This window comes from Camponotus vicinus, unplaced genomic scaffold (genome assembly GCF_025532165.1).
Source record: "Camponotus vicinus isolate PSW18456_S1 unplaced genomic scaffold, iyCamVici1.0 SCAF_13, whole genome shotgun sequence".
NCBI classification, from domain to species: Eukaryota; Metazoa; Arthropoda; class Insecta; order Hymenoptera; family Formicidae; genus Camponotus; species Camponotus vicinus.
This window is the reverse complement of record NW_028141949.1, coordinates 11,303,160-11,321,131: the sequence shown is the minus strand read 5'-3', so window position 1 is coordinate 11,321,131 and position 17,972 is coordinate 11,303,160. Positions and strand designations below refer to the sequence as shown.

Genomic DNA, 17,972 nt, shown 5'->3' with positions numbered 1-17,972 from the left:
CCTCTCCTGGATTTGACGGAATCGATAATAAAATGCTCTCTCTCTTACCGGAAGAGTATTTAACAATCTTGCTTGATGTTCTTAATTCCATTTTTGACTCCGGTTCTTTTCCAAACTCTTGGCATCACTCTTTGATATTTCTCATCCCCAAATCTTCTCCTGGTAAACTCCGTCCAATCTCCCTTACCTCTTGTCTTCTTAAAGTCCTTGAAAGACTTATTTTGTATCGTCTTGGTTGGTGGGTCGAATCCTCCCTCATCCTTCCTCCTTTTCAATTCGGATTTCGCAAAAGAACCTCATGCCTTGATAATCTGGGCATATTAACCACTGAAATCCATCACGGATTTATTTCAAAGCAATCAACTAGCTGTCTATTCCTCGACATACAGGGTGCATTTGATAATGTTATCCCCTCCATTTTAACTTCTCACCTTATTGACTTGGGCCTTCCGCCTAAGGACTTTGTTGATTTGTATATCAATTAACGTGTTTCAGAGAGTTGCAATTTGTCGTGAATGGAGGATTGACAGAGAGCTTCTTCTCTCATAAGAGTGTGCCTCAGGGCTCGATTCTGAGTCTCCTTCTCTTCAACCTTTACATGTCAAAATGTGAGTCCTCCTTGTTTGGTGGCTGCCGGATGATTCAGTTTGCGAATGACATCGCTATGTATAGACGTTCCTCTGACATAGACTCTTCTCTGATATCGCTTGAGAGGTCGGCGGGGGCTCTATCTGCCTTTTTGTTTGAGCGGGGCTTGACGATCTCCCCCTCTAAATCGGCCCTCATGATTTTCACGAAAAAAAGAATTAATCCTGGAAATTATTCCATTCTTTTAGAAAATATTAGTATTTATCCTGTGTCTTCTACCAGGTTTCTGGGAGTTCTTCTTGACCCCCGGCTCACCGACCATCTCCATGCTAACTACGTTATTAACAAATGTGGCAAACTTGCTAACATAATTAAATTCTTGAGAGGAGTCTGGTGGAGTTCTCATCCCAAGACTCTGCTGAATATTTACAAAGCTATGATTAGGGGCACCTCGGACTACGCTTCTTTCCTTTTTCCGTTCCATAACAAGAGCTTCACGGAACGTTTTGAGAGGGTATCACGTAGAGCCCTGAGATACTGCGCCGGTCTGAGGTGTTCCACACCATGCCATATAGTATATGCAGAAACCTGTATTAGCCCGGCTCGTTTTAGATCGGATTTCTTAACTCAAAACTTCTTATTTAAATCTTTAGCTACTAGACCTAATATTTTAATAGACAAACTTCAGAACCTTCATTTCTCCTTTTTTGAATCTGGCTTCTCCTCTGATTTAGTTAGTAAATTTCCTCTCTATCGGGCCTTCCGCTTCGTGAAGGATTACAAAGCTAGGGTCGCAGCATTCACCAGGATTCCGTTGTTCCTGTTTTCTTACGAAACTTCCACCTTCGTATCGAAAGTTGAATACACCCCCCCACATGTAGTCGAGCAAATCTCTCTGGCAGCTTTTCCTCAGCTTGTTTTTCTCTCTCATTTCTCGTATCTTATTGGGAACGGAAGTACCTTTTTTACAGATGCATCTAAGACTGATTCATTCCCGCATTTAGGCGCTGCTTATTTTTCCCCTGACATCTCGATTCAGAGGAAGTATAGGCTGGATGGCGGCTTCTCCGTTTACTCGGCCGAATGCATCGCCATTATTTGTGCCATCGATTGCATCTTGGAAAGAGGTATCAAAAGGTCCTCGATATTTACTGATTCCCGCAGCGTGGTGGAGACTGTGTCCAACGAATCGTTGAACAGAGATCTCCCTTACTTGATATTTGTATTGAAGAACAAGCTGAGGTCAGCCTTTTTACAGAGTCTTGATATCACCTTAGTATGGATTCCTTCTCATGTGGGGATTCTTGGTAATGAAACGGCGGACTTCCTGGCGGGGGAAGCTGCCCGGAATGGTGAAGCGATCGACTATCTCCCTCCCCACACTGACTTTTACTCTGTTGCCCGGAAAAAGTATCACACAACGGTTGAGAGATACTTGCGTGCGCAAGCAGAACTTCGCGACGCGCAGTATTTTGGCCTTTACCCGGCTTTCGCGAAGCGTCCTTGGTTCGATAGATTTAATCTTACTCGCATTGAAATAGTAACTGTTTGTAGAATCCGAGCTAACCATTACAATTTGAATTACAGCCTTTATAGATGTGGCATTATCAGACGACCGGACTGTCCTTGTGGTTGTCCCAGACAAGATATTCAGCACATATTGTGGTCCTGTCCACTGTTAAGGAATCACCGGACGCAACGAGCTCGGGGGGGCCCTGGGTGCGCCTCCTCCTTATGACATTTTTCAGATCCTAAAATATCCTACTATCAAGGTCATAAATCCTCTGTTATCCTTCCTTCGTAAGACTGAAGTGCAGATATAAACGGGCCACTCAAGCTCTGGCTGAATCAACTTGATTTGGAAAAGGGAAATTATTAGGGTGCGTTTTCACTTGACGCTGTGACGCTGGCTTTTAGCGTCATATCGCCGCAGCGTTGTAGCGTCAATGAAAACTGATTGACGCTAACGTCTGGCGTCAAAACGGAATAACCTTTCATCAAGTTGTTCTTAAAAGTAATAACGTGTCTAAGTTAACAGATCTTAATTTCATTTAAAAAATGTTATGTAATCAACGATACTACGAATGGCAAAGAGAATGCTTAAAAATAATAAATTTAAAAAGGCGAGAGAAGAATAAAAAACGTCAAATGATTTGTATAGCAGTGATTCATGAGTTGGAAAAAATGAAGAAAAGACAATATACCAAAAAACGTTATTGGGTTGCACCGTTATTTAAAAATAGAAAAATGCATGGTTTTTACCATGCAATATTTCCTAATATTATTTTGGAAGACAGCACATTTAGAAATTATTTTAGAATGACTGCTACACAGTTAGAAGAATTGCTACAAATAGTAGGACCTTCTTTGAGTAAACAGATAACTCCCTTTCGTGAGCCAATATCCGCTCCTGAACGTTTGTGTTTAACATTAAGGTATGTTGTTATTAATTATAATATTATTATATTATTACATTGAGTGCCATCGCTAATGACTGAGACAGATCTTTCTGTTGAAGCTCGACATTCAATATGTTAACAATCTGTTTATTATTACTTGCATTTTAAATATATTACATTTTACAGATATTTAGCTGCTGGTGATTCTATGAAATCAATATCATATCAATATCTAATTGGTGTAACAACAGTTTCTAACATTATTAGCGATACATGTAATGTCATTTGGAATTGTATTCACGAGGAAGTCCTTCCATCTACTTTGAGTGAAGGAGATTGGTTACGCATAGCAGATGAATTTGAGGAAAAATGGAACTTTCCTCATTGCATAGGTGCTATTGATGGAAAGCATGTAGTAATACAAAATGTAGTAAAATCAGTAAAATGATTATTTCCTAAATCTCATTATTAACATTATTTTTTAATTGATAACAATTTTTGTAATACTTTTTTTCAGTGTCCTAATAACGCAGGTTCTTCATATTATAATTACAAGAATTCTCACAGCATAGTACTTCTGGCAATATGTAATGCAAATTATATGTTTACTTTTGTGGACATTGGAGCATATGGTCGACGTAGTGATGGTGGCATTTTTCGATCTTCTTTAATGGGACAAAAATTTCATAATGAGGAAATGAATTTACCAGAACCACAAGCTATATTAGCTGATGAAATACCTCTACCATTCGTAATCGTGGGTGATGAAGCTTTTCCTTTATCAGAATATTTACTTCGACCGTATCCTGGAAGAGGAGGTTTAAGTCAAGAACGAAAAATCTACAACTATCGACTGAGTAGAGCAAGAAGAATGATCGAAAGTTCTTTTGGAATTGTATGTAGCCAATGGCGGATATTAAGGCGTCCCATTGACACTACAGTTGATACATGTATGAAAATTGTTCAGGCCATTATCTGTTTACACAATTGGCTGCGAATTAAAGATATTGATCATAACGAATATATACCATCCAATCTAATTGATCAAGACAATTCATACAGTTTTATATCTGATACTTTGAGCTCAGATATAACTGATGAAGGTGCTTTGCGAAATATAACTCAATGTGGTTCTAATTTAGGTTCACGTAAAGCCATGATGATAAGAGATACATTTTGTCACTATTTTAATAGCGAAGGAGCAGTTCCCTGGCAATTCGAGCACTGTTAAAATATTAAGAATAAAGAAATAAAATAATTAATAATGTCAATAAGTATTAATTGTGTAAATAAGTATTAATTGCGTAAATAGGTATTAATATATAAATAAATATTAAGTATAAGTTAATTATATTGAATCTTTTATTTGTAATCTTTTATTTGTAACTTTTTAATAAAAAATTTTACATTATTAGGAACATTATTATAAAGAACATTATTATATTACTTTATTCAATAAAATGTAGCAAACAAAACAATAGTTGTGATAATTTAGTTTCATAATAACAGTTAGAATTTGATTTTATATACTATTTTCTTTTAGCATATCATATGACAACTGTAAGTGTCTTTGAAATGCTTCCTGTTTTTGCTCTTCGGATAAACGACGAATTCGAGACCCCAACAAATTTAAAAAAGAGTCGATGTCATCAGGCTGAGGTGGAGGCGGTAAAATAATTTCATCGTTGGAAGTATCGCACAAAGCATTAGCAATTCTCTCAATAGCACTGTTTTCTTTGAGATTATCTGTTTTTTTAGCTGTAAAGTAATAAAGATTAATAATTATATATATATATATATATATATATATGTGCGTGTGCGTATAATGTATTGTATGTGTATGCGAGACACGGACTCCGAATTACGCCAATAGTCAATTTCAAATGTACACGAATTATGTATTTTTTTTCCCTTTTTCTACAAACACAATAAAAATTACAAAAAGGTAATAATACTACAACTATTGATCTTAATTACAGGCAGAAAAGATAATTTCCGCAAGCTACGGAACTACTCGCAAGCAACGAGAATCTCTTTTTCCAGCGCGCACCTTACTCCACGAGTCTCACGGTTCTGCTTTTTCGCGAACGCAACGAACGTTTTTCGAATCTGTTGTTGGAGCGAAAGGGTCGCAATCGAATTTTGCTGCGTCGTGTTGTTATTACTCGTCTAACGACCTATCGCTGTTTCTGTCCTTGTCTTACTCGTGGAGCGCGCCCGTTGAAAGCGCGCTATGATCTGCGGCTAGAGAAACCACGATTTCTTACGACGCGGCGAATTTTAGTTTCAGGATAGGCGCTCCCTTGCGTAATTAATGATAATGAAGTTCGATCTCGAACATTCCGCCCGCCTCGTATGGTGAACCTACGAATGCACTAGCGGTTTGGCGCTTCTGTCTCGTCGTGTTAGCTCCCGGGTTAGCGGCGGCTTTACATGGGACATTTTTAATGCGAATTTTATGGAGACGCCCAGGCTGAATCGCACAACCAGCTGACACGCGCTCCGTAGTACGCTCGGTTTTGAATTGGATCGAGTGTCGCGGATTTAAGCGGAATCTAAGTGCTGTGTGTTAAACAGCGCGAGGAAAGGTGCTGTGATAAGTGCGGAGTGATGCCTTCCGCTACCTGCAGTTCAGCTTCGCAGAATAACGCCGCTTTTTAGGTAGGCCTTTTGTATGCGTGATATTTAAGGAAAGATGATCTATAACAATGTTTTTTTTTTTTTTTTTGGGGGCGATTAGTGGTCGCTCGGTTTACTCGAGATGATCGCCTTCCTCGGTCGCTTCGTCTTCTCGGGCCACGCTGCTCGGGAGAAGGACGAGTTTGTTCACTGGTCGGGTAAGACGGGATGATGAAGTTCGCACCTCAACGACTCGCACGTGTCCATCCTTACCCGGGTGCAACTTCTCGATCCGTGCGAGGGGCCATTTATTCGGCGGGGTGGTTTCTCCCCGCAGAAGACACAGACGGCCGACTTGAACATCCACGTTCGACCGGAACCATTTCGGGCGGTGAGCCAAGGTATGCAGATACTCCGTCGACCATCGGTTCCAAAAATGTTCTCTCATTTGTTGTAGGTGTTGCCACCGTGAAAGCCGAGTTGGTTTCTCTCCCGCAATGGAGGGTTCCGGTACGGCGTTAAGCTCCGAGCCCACGAGGAAGTGTCCCGGCGTGAGCGTTCCGAGGTCCTCAGGATCATCCGTCAAGGCTTGGAGCGGACGAGAGTTGAGGCAGGCTTCGACCTGTGACAGTAGTGTGACCATTTCTTCAAACGTTAAGGTGGACTCACCGATAGTGCGTCGCAGGTGATGCTTTGCGGACTTGACCGCAGCCTCCCAGATCCCGCCAAAATTGGGTGCCGCCGGTGGATTGAAATGCCACTGAACTCGGTCCTCGGCAAGTCTCGTCGCGACTTGTTGTCCTTCCTTGCTGGCCTGCGTGAAGAGCTCCCGCAATTGTGCATCAGCGCCGACGAAATTCGTTCCGCAATCGCTGTAAAGATCGCGGCATAGGCCGCGCCGAGCGACGAAGCGACGAAGCACTGCCAGGAAAGCGTCCGCGGAATAATCGGAGGCTACATCTAAGTGCACAGCCCTTGTGCAGAGACAAACGAAGACTGCGATGAAGCCTTTGGTCGCTCGATGTCCTCGTCCTTTCGATGTTCTTAACCACACTGGGCCGGCGTAGTCGACACCCGCGCTTAGAAAGGCGCGGGCGGGGGTCACTCTCGAGGCTGGTAGATCTCCCATGAGAGGCTGAGGGTTAGCCGCCCGCCATCGCAAACAAGTAACGCAGCGATGTATGTGGCTCTTGACCAAAGACCGGCCTCGCGGTATCCAGAATTCCTGACGGATGGCCCCTAGAGTCAGCTGGACGCCGCCATGTAAGGTCCGCCGGTGGAAGTCTTCGATGATGAGCCGAGTAAAGTGTGATGCGCCCGGTAAGATTATTGGATGCTTGGCGTCGTATTGTACCGGCGCGTTCCTCAACCGCCCGCCAACGCGAAGGACACCGTTCTCATCAAGGACAGGGTTCAGTTTGGTAAGAGGCCCTCGCACAGATAATATCCCGCCCTGTTTGATGGCTGCTAACTCCCTTCTGAAATGCGCAGCTTGTATTTGGCGTATCCACTGCAGCCTGGCTCCCTCCAACTCGACGACGCGGAGCACGGACGGAGTGAGGTGTCCGGAAGGACGACATATACACCGCTGTGACGCCCGCTGACGAGGTAGCCAGCGACGACACCAGGCGGTAATTCGGAGTAACCGATTGAGATGAGAGTACCGGGTCAGGAGATCAGGATCTATACTCTTTTCCTCGGCGGGAACGGCGACGTGAGCTCTTATACGGCGCTCCGGCAGTCCGTCTGCGACGGCGTCGTCGGCTGGAGTCGTCCATCGTTCGCCATCCATCCAGAGCCAAGGTGGACCGTTCCACCACAATGAAAATTTCACTAGCTCCCTCGGAGCTAACCCTCGTGAGGCGCAATCGGCCGGGTTGTCGCGGCTGGAAACGTGTAGCCAGTGGGCGCCTGGTAACGAAGTCTGGATTTCGCTTACGCGATTCGCTACGTATGTTTTCCAGGTGACCGGATGGGCCTTGATCCAGCCGAGTGTTACGGTGGAATCCGACCACAAGAAAATGGAGGCGTTGTTGGTTTCCAGAGTTCTTACCACATGAAGCGCCAGTCTGGCGAGGAGAGTAGCGGCACATAGTTCCAGGCGAGGTAAGGATACCTGCTTTAACGGCGCTACCTTAGTCTTGGCGCTGACTAATCTTACCTCTATTCTTCCGGTTGGAGCTCTCGTGCGCAGGTAGACTACCGCAGCGTACGCCCTCTCCGAGGCGTCGGCGAAACCGTGAATTTCCAGCTGGCTGCCAGGGATGTCGCACGTTAGCCACCGGGGAATTCGGATTTCCTCCAGGAGCGGCAACTCCGCCTCGAACTCGCGCCATTGGCGAACATCGTCATCGGGTAGCGGGGTGTCCCAATCGGTGCCTAGCAGCCACGTCGCTTGGAAGAGTATCTTTGCGCGTACTGTGGTGGGAGCGAGCCAGCCTAAGGGATCGAATAGTCTAGCGGCCAGGGCTAGAACCTCTCGCTTGGACACGACCTCGACTCGAGGGAGCTGCGTGGCGAAGGCGAAGCTGTCGTCGTGAGGATGCCAACGAAGTCCCAAGGTAGAATGACTTTCGCCTGGCTCCCACCATCGAGACTCACGCTGTAGGTGATCTTCCTTCGGCAGGTCCTCGAGCAGCGAGGCATCGTTCGCCGACCATTTCTTCAGCGGGAAGCCGCCCGCCGTGCAAATCCGAACGAGTTCCCTTTTAATGTCCTGGGCCTCCGGAATGCTCGGGGCGCCCGTTAGGATGTCGTCCATATAAGTGTCCTCTCGAAGGGCCGCGGCTCCCAGAGGAAGACTATTAGCTTCATCCTCCGCCAATTGGTGCAGCGTACGGATGGCTAGGTAAGGAGCACATGATAAGCCGTAGGTTACGGTATTCAACTGGTACTCCTGTATTTCCTTGTTCGGGCCTTCTCGCCACAGGATGCGTTGAAGATTTCTATCCTGTACATGCACTTCGATCTGTCGAAACATCTTCTCGATGTCGGTGGCGAGGACGAAGCGGTGACGGCGCCAACGCAGGAGTATGTCGGACAAGGCAGGCAGCAAGTTCGGTCCGGTCATTAAACAGCGGTTTAATGTTTTTCCTCCGGCTACAGCGGTCGATCCATTAAAGACCACTCTCAACTTCGTTGTCGAGCTCGAGTCGCGCATCACGCCATGATGCGGGAGAAAGCACGCTTCGACTGGAGGCGTTGCGCCCGTGAGAGGGAGAGCAGGCGTCATATGCCCCGGCTCGGCATACTGGCGCATGAAGTCTGCATAAAGAGCGTAGAACGGAGGATCACGCGCGAATTTCACTTCCATTTGTTTCAGGAGCCGAGAAGCTGCTCGGCGAGTCTCGGACAGATCCGACAGCGGAGCGGAGAGCGGGAGTCTAACTGTGTAACGCCCATCAGGTCGTCGCGCGTGAGTGCGGACGAAGTACCCCTCACACTCCTGGTCTTCCTTGGAGAGGATTGGTCCAGTCGAAGGTGTCTCCTCCTGTTCCCAGAACCGGTGCACCATACCGACGAGATCCGTGTCGACTCTACACTGGTGAGAGAATGAACGATGTTCTGAAATTGAATCACTCACCGCCCCCGATAAGATCCATCCCAACATAGTGTTTTGGGCTATAGGTTCGAGACTTCCTCCCTTCCGAAGACCTTGCTTTAAGACGGAGGCGTATACTTCAGCGCCAAGGAGCAGATCCACCGGGTCATCGGAGCAGAATTCAGGGTCGGCCAGTTCCAGTCCTTGCAGGTGAGGCCAGGCGCTCCTTACTATTTTGGCTCCTCCAGCATATATGGTAAGACGCGGCAACACTAGCGCAGAGACCGACAACGCGGGCCCCCCTCTTCGTGGCGATAGAGACAGGGAGACCCGACCTCGGGCAACGGCCGTCTTCTGTCCGCCCACTCCAAATACAGATATTGCGACAGGCGAACGGGTCAGCCGCAGTCGTTGTGCCAGGCGCTCTGAGATAAGTGACGACTCTGAACCCTGATCCACCAGCGCGCGAGCGTCGTGCCAATTGCCATACTGATCCGCGAGGCGAACGCGCGCGGTGGCGAGGAGCACGGTTACAGGTCTCTTCGATGGCTCCTGCATCACATGGGAGGATCGCGCGACCTCATGGTCACGGCTAGCATCATGCAGCGAGGAGTGATGTCGGGATCCGCACGCTGAGCAAGACTTTTTTGAGGAACACTCGCTCACCTGGTGTCGGCCGAGGCAATTCAAGCACAAACTGTTGTCCTCGACGAGTTGCTTCCTTTCCTGAGCAGTCTTCTTCTTGTAATCCTCGCAGAACATTACGAAGTGATCTCCTTGACACAGGGAACAACGGCCGCGTTTGGTTTCTGGTTTGCTCTCCTGCTTCCGCGAGTGATGACTGCGGGTAAACTTTGATGTCCCTGCGGCGGAGGCGGAATTGGCGGATTTGCCCGGCAACATCGACTCCAAGGTGTGCAACCGGCGGTCGAGAAATTGCTCCAAAACTGTATACGACGGTGGTTCCGTAGAATCACTTATTAGCGTCTCCCACCCGCGCCGAGATCGTGGATCGAGGAGCTCGACAGCCAGATACACGAATAGATCCTCGCTGCTAGTAATGGGCCGACCGATACTTTCGAGCGAATGGATTGTCGATTTGAGACAATGGAAGATCTTCCGCATTTCGCACGCCGATTCACCCTTCATCCTCTGCAGGGCGAGGAAATTGGCGAGATACGCGCGCACTATTAAACGCTTGTTCTCGTAATAGTCGCTCAATAATTTCCACGCCCGCTCGTAATTTTCGCCCGTAGTGGTCAGGTTACGGATTAGCAATTCGGCCTCACCCTTTATACATGTTTTCAGGTAATGAAGCCTTTCTACCTGTGACGTAGCCGAGTCTCGTCCTATGATCGAGAGAAACAGATCGCGGAAAGCTGGCCAGTCTTCATATTTCCCCGAGAAGTGCGGTAACTGGATGCGAGGTAGTGTGGTTCGCGGCACCCGGGCCGAGGTCTCGGTCTCCGCAGACGAGGGTGTGGCCGCGGCCTTCTCCTTAAGGCTGCTCAACAGATCGAGAAGCGAGCCTTTATTCAGCAGGTAAGACTCTTCAGCCATCGCCGGTATATCCAGCTTTACGTAGTCCAACCCGCTAATCTGATCTAAGTGATCCAGCAGCTCATCGCTCAACGCATCGAATTTGGACCAATATCGCTCTAGAAGCTGAAGACGCGCCTCCACCGCTCCCACGGTAATTTTGGCAGAACCCAGCTTCATTAAGTTTTCATGCGTGCGCGCGATTTTCCCGTACAGCTCGGCCGCGGCATCGGCCATAGCTTCCACTTTACGGCTCATTCTGCTATTCGGTTTTTTCAGGCGGTCACCCTAGAAGCGCCAAGGAAGCACGCCACTGTCGCACTCACACGTTTTAAGCAGACCGGTCACTGTGATCCGGCTCGAAGGACCAGAATTATGTGCGAGACACGGACTCCGAATTACGCCAATAGTCAATTTCAAATGTACACGAATTATGTATTTTTTTTCCCTTTTTCTACAAACACAATAAAAATTACAAAAAGGTAATAATACTACAACTATTGATCTTAATTACAGGCAGAAAAGATAATTTCCGCAAGCTACGGAACTACTCGCAAGCAACGAGAATCTCTTTTTCCAGCGCGCACCTTACTCCACGAGTCTCACGGTTCTGCTTTTTCGCGAACGCAACGAACGTTTTTCGAATCTGTTGTTGGAGCGAAAGGGTCGCAATCGAATTTTGCTGCGTCGTGTTGTTATTACTCGTCTAACGACCTATCGCTGTTTCTGTCCTTGTCTTACTCGTGGAGCGCGCCCGTTGAAAGCGCGCTATGATCTGCGGCTAGAGAAACCACGATTTCTTACGACGCGGCGAATTTTAGTTTCAGGATAGGCGCTCCCTTGCGTAATTAATGATAATGAAGTTCGATCTCGAACAATGTGTATACAATAGATTACAATAGGTAAATCACATTTATAAATATTTTTTTCAATCTCAATCATATATAAAAGACAAATATAAATTTTCATATAAATGTTATATACCTGACCGAACATTCCTAGTTTCTTCTGATGACTGATCCGAATCATTGAACGATGCTCTTGTTCTAGGAATATTTGATGCTGTGCTAAAATGTATCAATGAATAATTAAATATGTATATAATTTATTAGGTACACATATGTAAATTTTTTAAATTTCATAATTCAAATTTAATTTGAATATTCTTTAATAATATCAAAATTAATAGAAAATTTTAAATATTTGTTTTACATATGCACTCTTTTAATAAATACGAAAGCAAAACTTACGTTTTGACCAAACAAGAGTCACGCAAAAATTCCATATTATTATAATGTTGCCACAAGCGAGTAGTATTTGGTGTTGCAGATCCACTTGCCTTTTGTTCAGATTGAATAATTTTACGATAAGTATCATGTAAAGATTTAAATTTATTTTTAGCTGTTTCTGGACTAATTACACCTAAAAAAATGTAATGACATCTTAGATATAAAATGTTAAAAAAACATTGGAAGAAATATATAAAGCTTTTTAAAAAACAAGACTCTCTTTTTTATTTTTACCATTTAATGCGTCAGAAACTTCCTGCCACAATTTATTTCTTTCTTTCGGATTTCTTTGTCTAATATCTAATTGGAAATTCCATAACGCTTCTCGTTTTTGTACTTCCAGAATCAACAGCTCTTCTTCGTCGAATGACAAACCTGTTTTGAATTTTCTTTTTGGTTCTGGAATATTGGTTGTCATTGGGAGCTTCCTTTTTAAATGTTGATTATCTGCAAAAATAAAATAAAATTATATATTTAATATTACATCTTATTTTTAAGTGATTACAATTTATATTTCTTACTTGACAAATTTTCCTTATTAGAATTATTATATAAATTTTTTTTATTGTTTTCTTTTGCCTCTATTACTACTATTTCATCATTCTCAATTAAACTTTTTCTTATTATGTTTTGTCCGTCATCTGTAACAAAGCGTCATATAGAAATAATTTGCATAATCCTCAGGCACTGTCATTATGATTGTTATATGTACCTGTCATTGGATAAAAGTATAATGTTGAATTATCAACATAATATTTAGAATATCCTTCTAAGCAAGGATGAGTATTAATATTTTCAATGGGAATGACCATTTCGCAAAGCCCACATGTTTGCACCATTTCAAATTCCTATTGAATATTAAAATATAATAGATATTATTTTATACACTTTATTATTACAAGTAAATTACAATATTACATGTTCTGATGTTAATAGTTAAAATAAGAAATTTTTGGACATAATGTTTGGAAGTAATTTATATGATTAGGTTAGGTCTTTGGAATTATAACTCAAATTAAACTATTATAAATATTGCTATTTAATATTAATGATTTACATAAAAGTTAGTAGATCAATTCATATATCAATTCATAGATCAATTAAATATTTATTTCATTAAAAATGTATTTTGAATTTTCTATTCATTTAAAAAAAAATACTTAACTGATTACGTCGTGAAATTATCATAAATATATTCATGCAAATTTATTGTTATTATTAAAATGTAATGAGTAATAAATAAATAAATAATAACAATATTACTTACGTTTTCTACAGACATTTTTGAGGCACTGCTTGACGCTTGAAGCTGAACAAATCCAGCTTTTTTCTTTTGACGCTAGCGTCCAAAAAGAGGTCACGTGATCGACTAGACGCTAGCGTCAGATAGGTAATGAAATCGCAGCCTTAGAAGATATCTGGCAGCATGGGCAAAAAATAATATTGCCCAGTGCCAAAACAGAAAAAGAAGAAGAAAAGAAGATAGTGTGTCTCGTCGTCCGAAGCGGACGTAAGTTACCAAAGACTGAAACCATAGTTGTAAATTCCTTTGTTGTAAAATATATTTTTATAAAGACAAACTGAATGTATCAATCCACCCGGCATCGAACGACAGTTAATAGGAGGTCTTTAATAATCTGACTCCCTATAACAGGCAATAGAAATAAGGAATAGAAACTATTCACCAATAAATACGCGGAACAGAAAATATTCGCCAATAGAAGCAGAGAATAAATGCTATTTCTGTTCTTATTGCCTGTTGCTTATGGCCATCACACATAAAATTCCATAAGCACATAAGACGTAAGCGTAAGAAAATCGACCAATCACGGTCGAATATTGGTCCCTTGGAGGGGTCAATACTCGACCGTGATTGGTCGATTTCCTTACGCTTACGTCTTACGTGCTTATGGAATTTTATGTGTGATGCGGCGTCTACAATGAGATTTTAAGGAGATTTAAGGCGTAAGACTTAAGAAATTGACCAATCACAGTCGAGTATTCTCTTAATACTTGATTGTGATTGGTCAATTTCTTAAGTCTTACGCCTTAAAATCTCATTGTAGACGACGCTTGATGGCCATTAGCATTGGCTGCGTTCAGCAGAAAAAGCTGCTTTGCAACTGTTGTAAAATTCGTGAGCCTGATTGGTGTATGCTCTTAATTTTGACTGGATCTAAGAGCATACACCAATCAGATTCACGAATTTTACAACAGTTGCAAAGCAGCTTTTCCTGCTGAACGCAGCCATTGTGCAAGGGGCTTTAGTCGTGGTCCAATCAGGTCGGTTTTTTCATCAAGGCAAAATATAGGTCCAAGAGGTTATATGATACTTGTTTTTATTACTATATATACATATGCATGAAAGTAAAAAATTTGTAATAAATTTCATAAAAAGAGAGGATAAACGATGTCGATAAACGATAGCCGTTTACATACGGTGAATGACATATTTAACAGAATGTCCAAGGATTTTGTGACTGTCGATGGCAACGTGAAGAAGATTCAAAAGGAGAACCTAACTTCATACAAAGTAGCAACTGTTATTTTAATTAAAGTTTATTGTAATGAAACTACAAAAGGTATATTCCACGTTTCTTATCGTATTCTTATTATAATTAAATTATATGATATGTTTTAATACACGTTGAGATAAGTACTTTGTTAATCTAATTTGATAATATTTTCTAGCAATTGTGGAGAGACGTGATTTTTGTTTAGCATCATTGAAACTAATTCAGGTAATCATTTTATTATATATATATTATATATTATATTTTATTATATAAATAATAAGAAAAATATTCTCTATATTATGTATTAATGTCTATTTTCAGTCAGCAGACATGGAACTGACTGCTCTGTTGAATATGTTATATGAACCAGAATATACTTTACATCGATTTGCAGATCAGTTAGAAGTAGAGCTGGATATTTTGTATGAGAAAGGAGTAGATGGATTGTTAGATTTATTCGATAGTCTTCGTCGTTTGATGGAACCCAAGGATCATTCGCTATCTTTACCAGCATTGCACAAGAATTCTGTTCATGGGCTGTATGTTCGTAGGATGCTTATCTTTTTTGAAAAATTAGCCTTTGATCAAGTAGTTACTCTTTATAATGATTTTAAAAAATACGTTGAGAGAAAAGTCAATAATCCAGAAAACTCTGATATCTCTGAAATCAATAAGCAAGGAGATTCTGGTCCGCACAAGTAAGTTTATATACCAAGAAATTTATAATACTACATACATATGCCATTACATTATATACATAATATACATTAAATTATATAAGATGTGCTATTTTGAATAAATAATAATAATGCCTTTTACATTAGAGCAAAAACCATTTGGGGTGGAAGACAAGCAGAATTACTTGTAGCACAGCAAGCACATGCATTACAGACTGACGAGCATAAAGCTTTGCCACCAATAGAGCTACAAGCTCTTGTTCAAGATCTTTTAAAATCTACTCCTTATAATGCAGATGCGGTGAGTATAAATATGATACAAAATCAATATAAATGAAACATTTTTCCTTGTGTGTAAATTAATATAATAATTAAACCAAAAATGGTTTCTTTGTTTTAGCATTATTTAAGTTATTTAAATTGCATTCGCGTGAGTGACTTTTGCGGAGCAGTGGATAGTCTGTATCACTGTTTTGATAGATTGGCACCTTTAGAAAACCGATCCACACCCGAAGATCGGTCTCGTACATTTCGATATGCTGCACTCAATCTGGCCGTTTTACATGCTCAATTTAACCACAAGTAATAAATTAATTTATTTATATTTTCAAGACTTTTCTAACTTTATTTCTTGATTAATGAAAGAAATATGGTTTCTGTATCGTTTATATATAGTATTATATTTGTTTCACAATGAAGTAATACTCGCGGATTTCTTGGAAAGGGAAATAGCTCAGTACGCTTTAAAGGAAGCTATTAAATTAGCTCAGGAAGCTGGAGACAACGTGTGCTTGCAGCTCGCGCATTCTTGGGTATCCTATTTGACCAGTGAAGAGCATAAGTAAGCTAAAAATGAAAGTTTTCTTATTTTATCACACAAATATTTTATAGCATTTTTTTGTCTATATAACTTATTAATAAACAAGTAACTAAGAAAATCGATAAAAAGATGAATATTAATCAAAATCTTAGTGTTATTAATAAATATTTTTACTTGTAAAATTTTTTTTAGTTACATTTATCATATATTTACATGTATATTTTCTATCATTTAGAGGATCTCTCATAGAACGCTCGGTTGGCAAAGCGAGTTTGCTTGGAATTACACATACGACAGGCTTAAGCCTCATTTCGCATGCTCATAATTATGCCCTGGAGGCCAAGAATCCTTCACTAGTATTCGATGTATGTAACTAGTCGAGAACAATTTGTATGCCGATATACACGCAAATTTATATATTCGTAACCACTTTATTACAGATACTGATGAAGTCGGACATGTTAAATTGTCAACATTCGATGTCCGACTTAATGTCCATTACATTTGCGGAGAAATCCGCATTATGGGCATACTATGGTAAAACGGAAATGGCCTCTCTTTGCGCCCAATTGCTGCTTCTCCACAATACAGGTGATAAAAAACAGCACGTGTTCAATGGGCCGCCCACATGCCAGGCGATTGTCACTATCGCCAATATATTAATCGAATTGGGCGAATATATTCTCGCGGATATTGTGCTAACTCATGCCAAGAAGAAATTCCCCAACAGTCCTTGCAACAAGGTACGTTCCTTAATAGATAAGATATATCGCAAAAGATTACATAGAGAGGAATGACTGCTTTAAAAATACATCGAGACACGAATCAATTTCTGAATTTTTTAAGTGATGGAAGAGGAATATCTTTTTTACTGCTTTTTAGATGTGGATGCTGAGTGAACAGTTGCATATGTTTACGCAACTGATGAGGCAAGAGAAATGGAGCGAGGCGGAGGCAATAGCTAAAAGTATTTCCAGTCTAGATAAATTGGAATGTAAACTCAAGTATAAAAAATTTTATATAAACGTGTGTTTGTAATTTTGCATTTGGACGATATTGCATGTTTTAATCTAATAATTTCCAGATTGGCGGAAGTTTGCTTGGCAAAAGGCGATTTTCCAAAGGGACTCGAGTACATTAATGTTATCATGAAGAATGCAGATGCGACTTCGTTATATATAATACGCGCGATACTTCTCTCGAGCCAGATTATGTGCGCTTCGTCCTCGCCAGGCAACGGATCAGCGATCTCCACTAATTGCATAGTGCATCTTTGTTCCGCCTTGGAATTAGCCACACGAAATCATCTGTCGTATTACAAAGCGCTCGTCAAGATGCATCTCGCTAACATACAAGTGAGTTTTCTCTATTAGAGATTAAGTTGAATTAATCTAATCGAATTCGTTGTCGTTTTTAATTGTTCTAGCTGCTAATGGGCTTGCCTACATTGGCCTTGAATATGGTGGAGGAAGCTATTCCCACAATCCTAGGTCATGATGGCTGTTACGATCAAGGCAAGGCGTTCATGTTGTATGGAAAGTGTTTAATAGCTTCGGCGTCGGAGAAGTCTTCTGAGACACGGAAAGAGGCGATCTTAACCGGAATAAAAACTCTGTCGAAAGCGCAGGCGCTCTTCATGAAGGTCAACGCCATCGCGAAGGTCAAGAGCACTTTGCATCTGCAAGCTGTCTTTTACAATGAAATCGATCTTCTGCTTGAACGTAATCGTTGCGCCTTCGAGTTTCGTCAACTAAGCGAACAATACGTAATGACTTCTACCAATCTGTTTTTGTATTAAAATTTATAAGAGGCTATTTTTTTTACATAAAAATGAAAAGAAGGAGAACAGAGATACAAGGTTCTTCTTTGCAAAAAAGAAAATTTTCCCTCTCTCTCTTTTATTATTATTCCCCTTTTCTCGCATTCTCGTTCATATTATTCACTTATTTGCTGTCTTACATGTGTTGATGTACGTATGAAGTGA

The 17,972-nt window shown here is 41.7% G+C and overlaps 3 protein-coding genes across 8 annotated transcripts; 1 reads left to right on the top strand and 2 right to left on the bottom strand.

The window, feature by feature from the left end:
- Positions 1-5,739: 5,739 nt before the first annotated feature.
- On the bottom strand, positions 5,740-10,944 carry LOC145963984 (uncharacterized). The gene has a single exon (XM_083086342.1). It carries the CDS (start codon positions 10,942-10,944, stop codon positions 5,740-5,742), a length of 5,205 nt encoding a protein of 1,734 aa, XP_082942468.1.
- Positions 10,945-11,102: 158 nt separating this feature from the next.
- Positions 11,103-13,398, bottom strand: LOC145963729 (uncharacterized). 2 transcript variants are annotated; one of them, XM_083085890.1, is made up of 7 exons: positions 13,243-13,398; positions 12,688-12,823; positions 12,497-12,616; positions 12,210-12,422; positions 11,937-12,108; positions 11,671-11,753; positions 11,103-11,140 (listed from the first exon to the last, which is right to left on the bottom strand). In XM_083085890.1, the coding sequence occupies exons 1-7, from the start codon at positions 13,255-13,257 to the stop codon at positions 11,118-11,120; spliced, it is 762 nt and encodes a 253-aa protein (XP_082942016.1). In that variant the 5' UTR covers positions 13,258-13,398; the 3' UTR covers positions 11,103-11,117. The 2 variants fall into 2 exon arrangements, with proteins under 2 accessions (XP_082942016.1, XP_082942018.1); XM_083085892.1 differs by lacking the exon at positions 11,103-11,140 and having other exon boundaries at positions 11,668-11,748.
- A 718-nt stretch (positions 13,399-14,116) lies between these two features.
- On the top strand, positions 14,117-17,869 carry Ida (anaphase promoting complex subunit 5 ida). 5 transcript variants are annotated; one of them, XM_083085778.1, is made up of 12 exons: positions 14,117-14,258; positions 14,374-14,557; positions 14,667-14,716; positions 14,813-15,189; positions 15,316-15,469; positions 15,569-15,750; positions 15,893-16,009; positions 16,224-16,353; positions 16,429-16,731; positions 16,871-16,992; positions 17,073-17,343; positions 17,415-17,869. In XM_083085778.1, the coding sequence occupies exons 2-12, from the start codon at positions 14,386-14,388 to the stop codon at positions 17,784-17,786; spliced, it is 2,250 nt and encodes a 749-aa protein (XP_082941904.1). In that variant the 5' UTR covers positions 14,117-14,258; positions 14,374-14,385; the 3' UTR covers positions 17,787-17,869. The 5 variants fall into 5 exon arrangements, with proteins under 5 accessions (XP_082941904.1, XP_082941907.1, XP_082941906.1 ...); XM_083085781.1 differs by having other exon boundaries at positions 14,122-14,258; positions 14,436-14,557; XM_083085780.1 differs by having other exon boundaries at positions 14,122-14,296; positions 14,436-14,557.
- Positions 17,870-17,972: the final 103 nt, after the last annotated feature.

Excerpts from the sequence above, each read along its gene's own strand:
- LOC145963984 (XM_083086342.1), bottom strand. The coding sequence starts at position 10,944 with ATGAGCCGTAAAGTGGAAGCTATGGCCGATGCCGCGGCCGAGCTGTAC.
- LOC145963729 (XM_083085890.1), bottom strand. Across the intron at positions 12,617-12,687 it reads ATACTTTTATCCAATGACAG|ATGACGGACAAAACATAATA; the intron begins GTACATATAACA and ends GCTTTGTTACAG. Across the intron at positions 11,754-11,936 it reads GACTCTTGTTTGGTCAAAAC|CACAGCATCAAATATTCCTA; the intron begins GTAAGTTTTGCT and ends GATACATTTTAG.
- Ida (XM_083085778.1), top strand. The coding sequence starts at position 14,386 with ATGTCGATAAACGATAGCCGTTTACATACGGTGAATGACATATTTAAC. Across the intron at positions 14,558-14,666 it reads TTGTAATGAAACTACAAAAG|CAATTGTGGAGAGACGTGAT; the intron begins GTATATTCCACG and ends AATATTTTCTAG. Across the intron at positions 16,732-16,870 it reads CCAACAGTCCTTGCAACAAG|ATGTGGATGCTGAGTGAACA; the intron begins GTACGTTCCTTA and ends ACTGCTTTTTAG.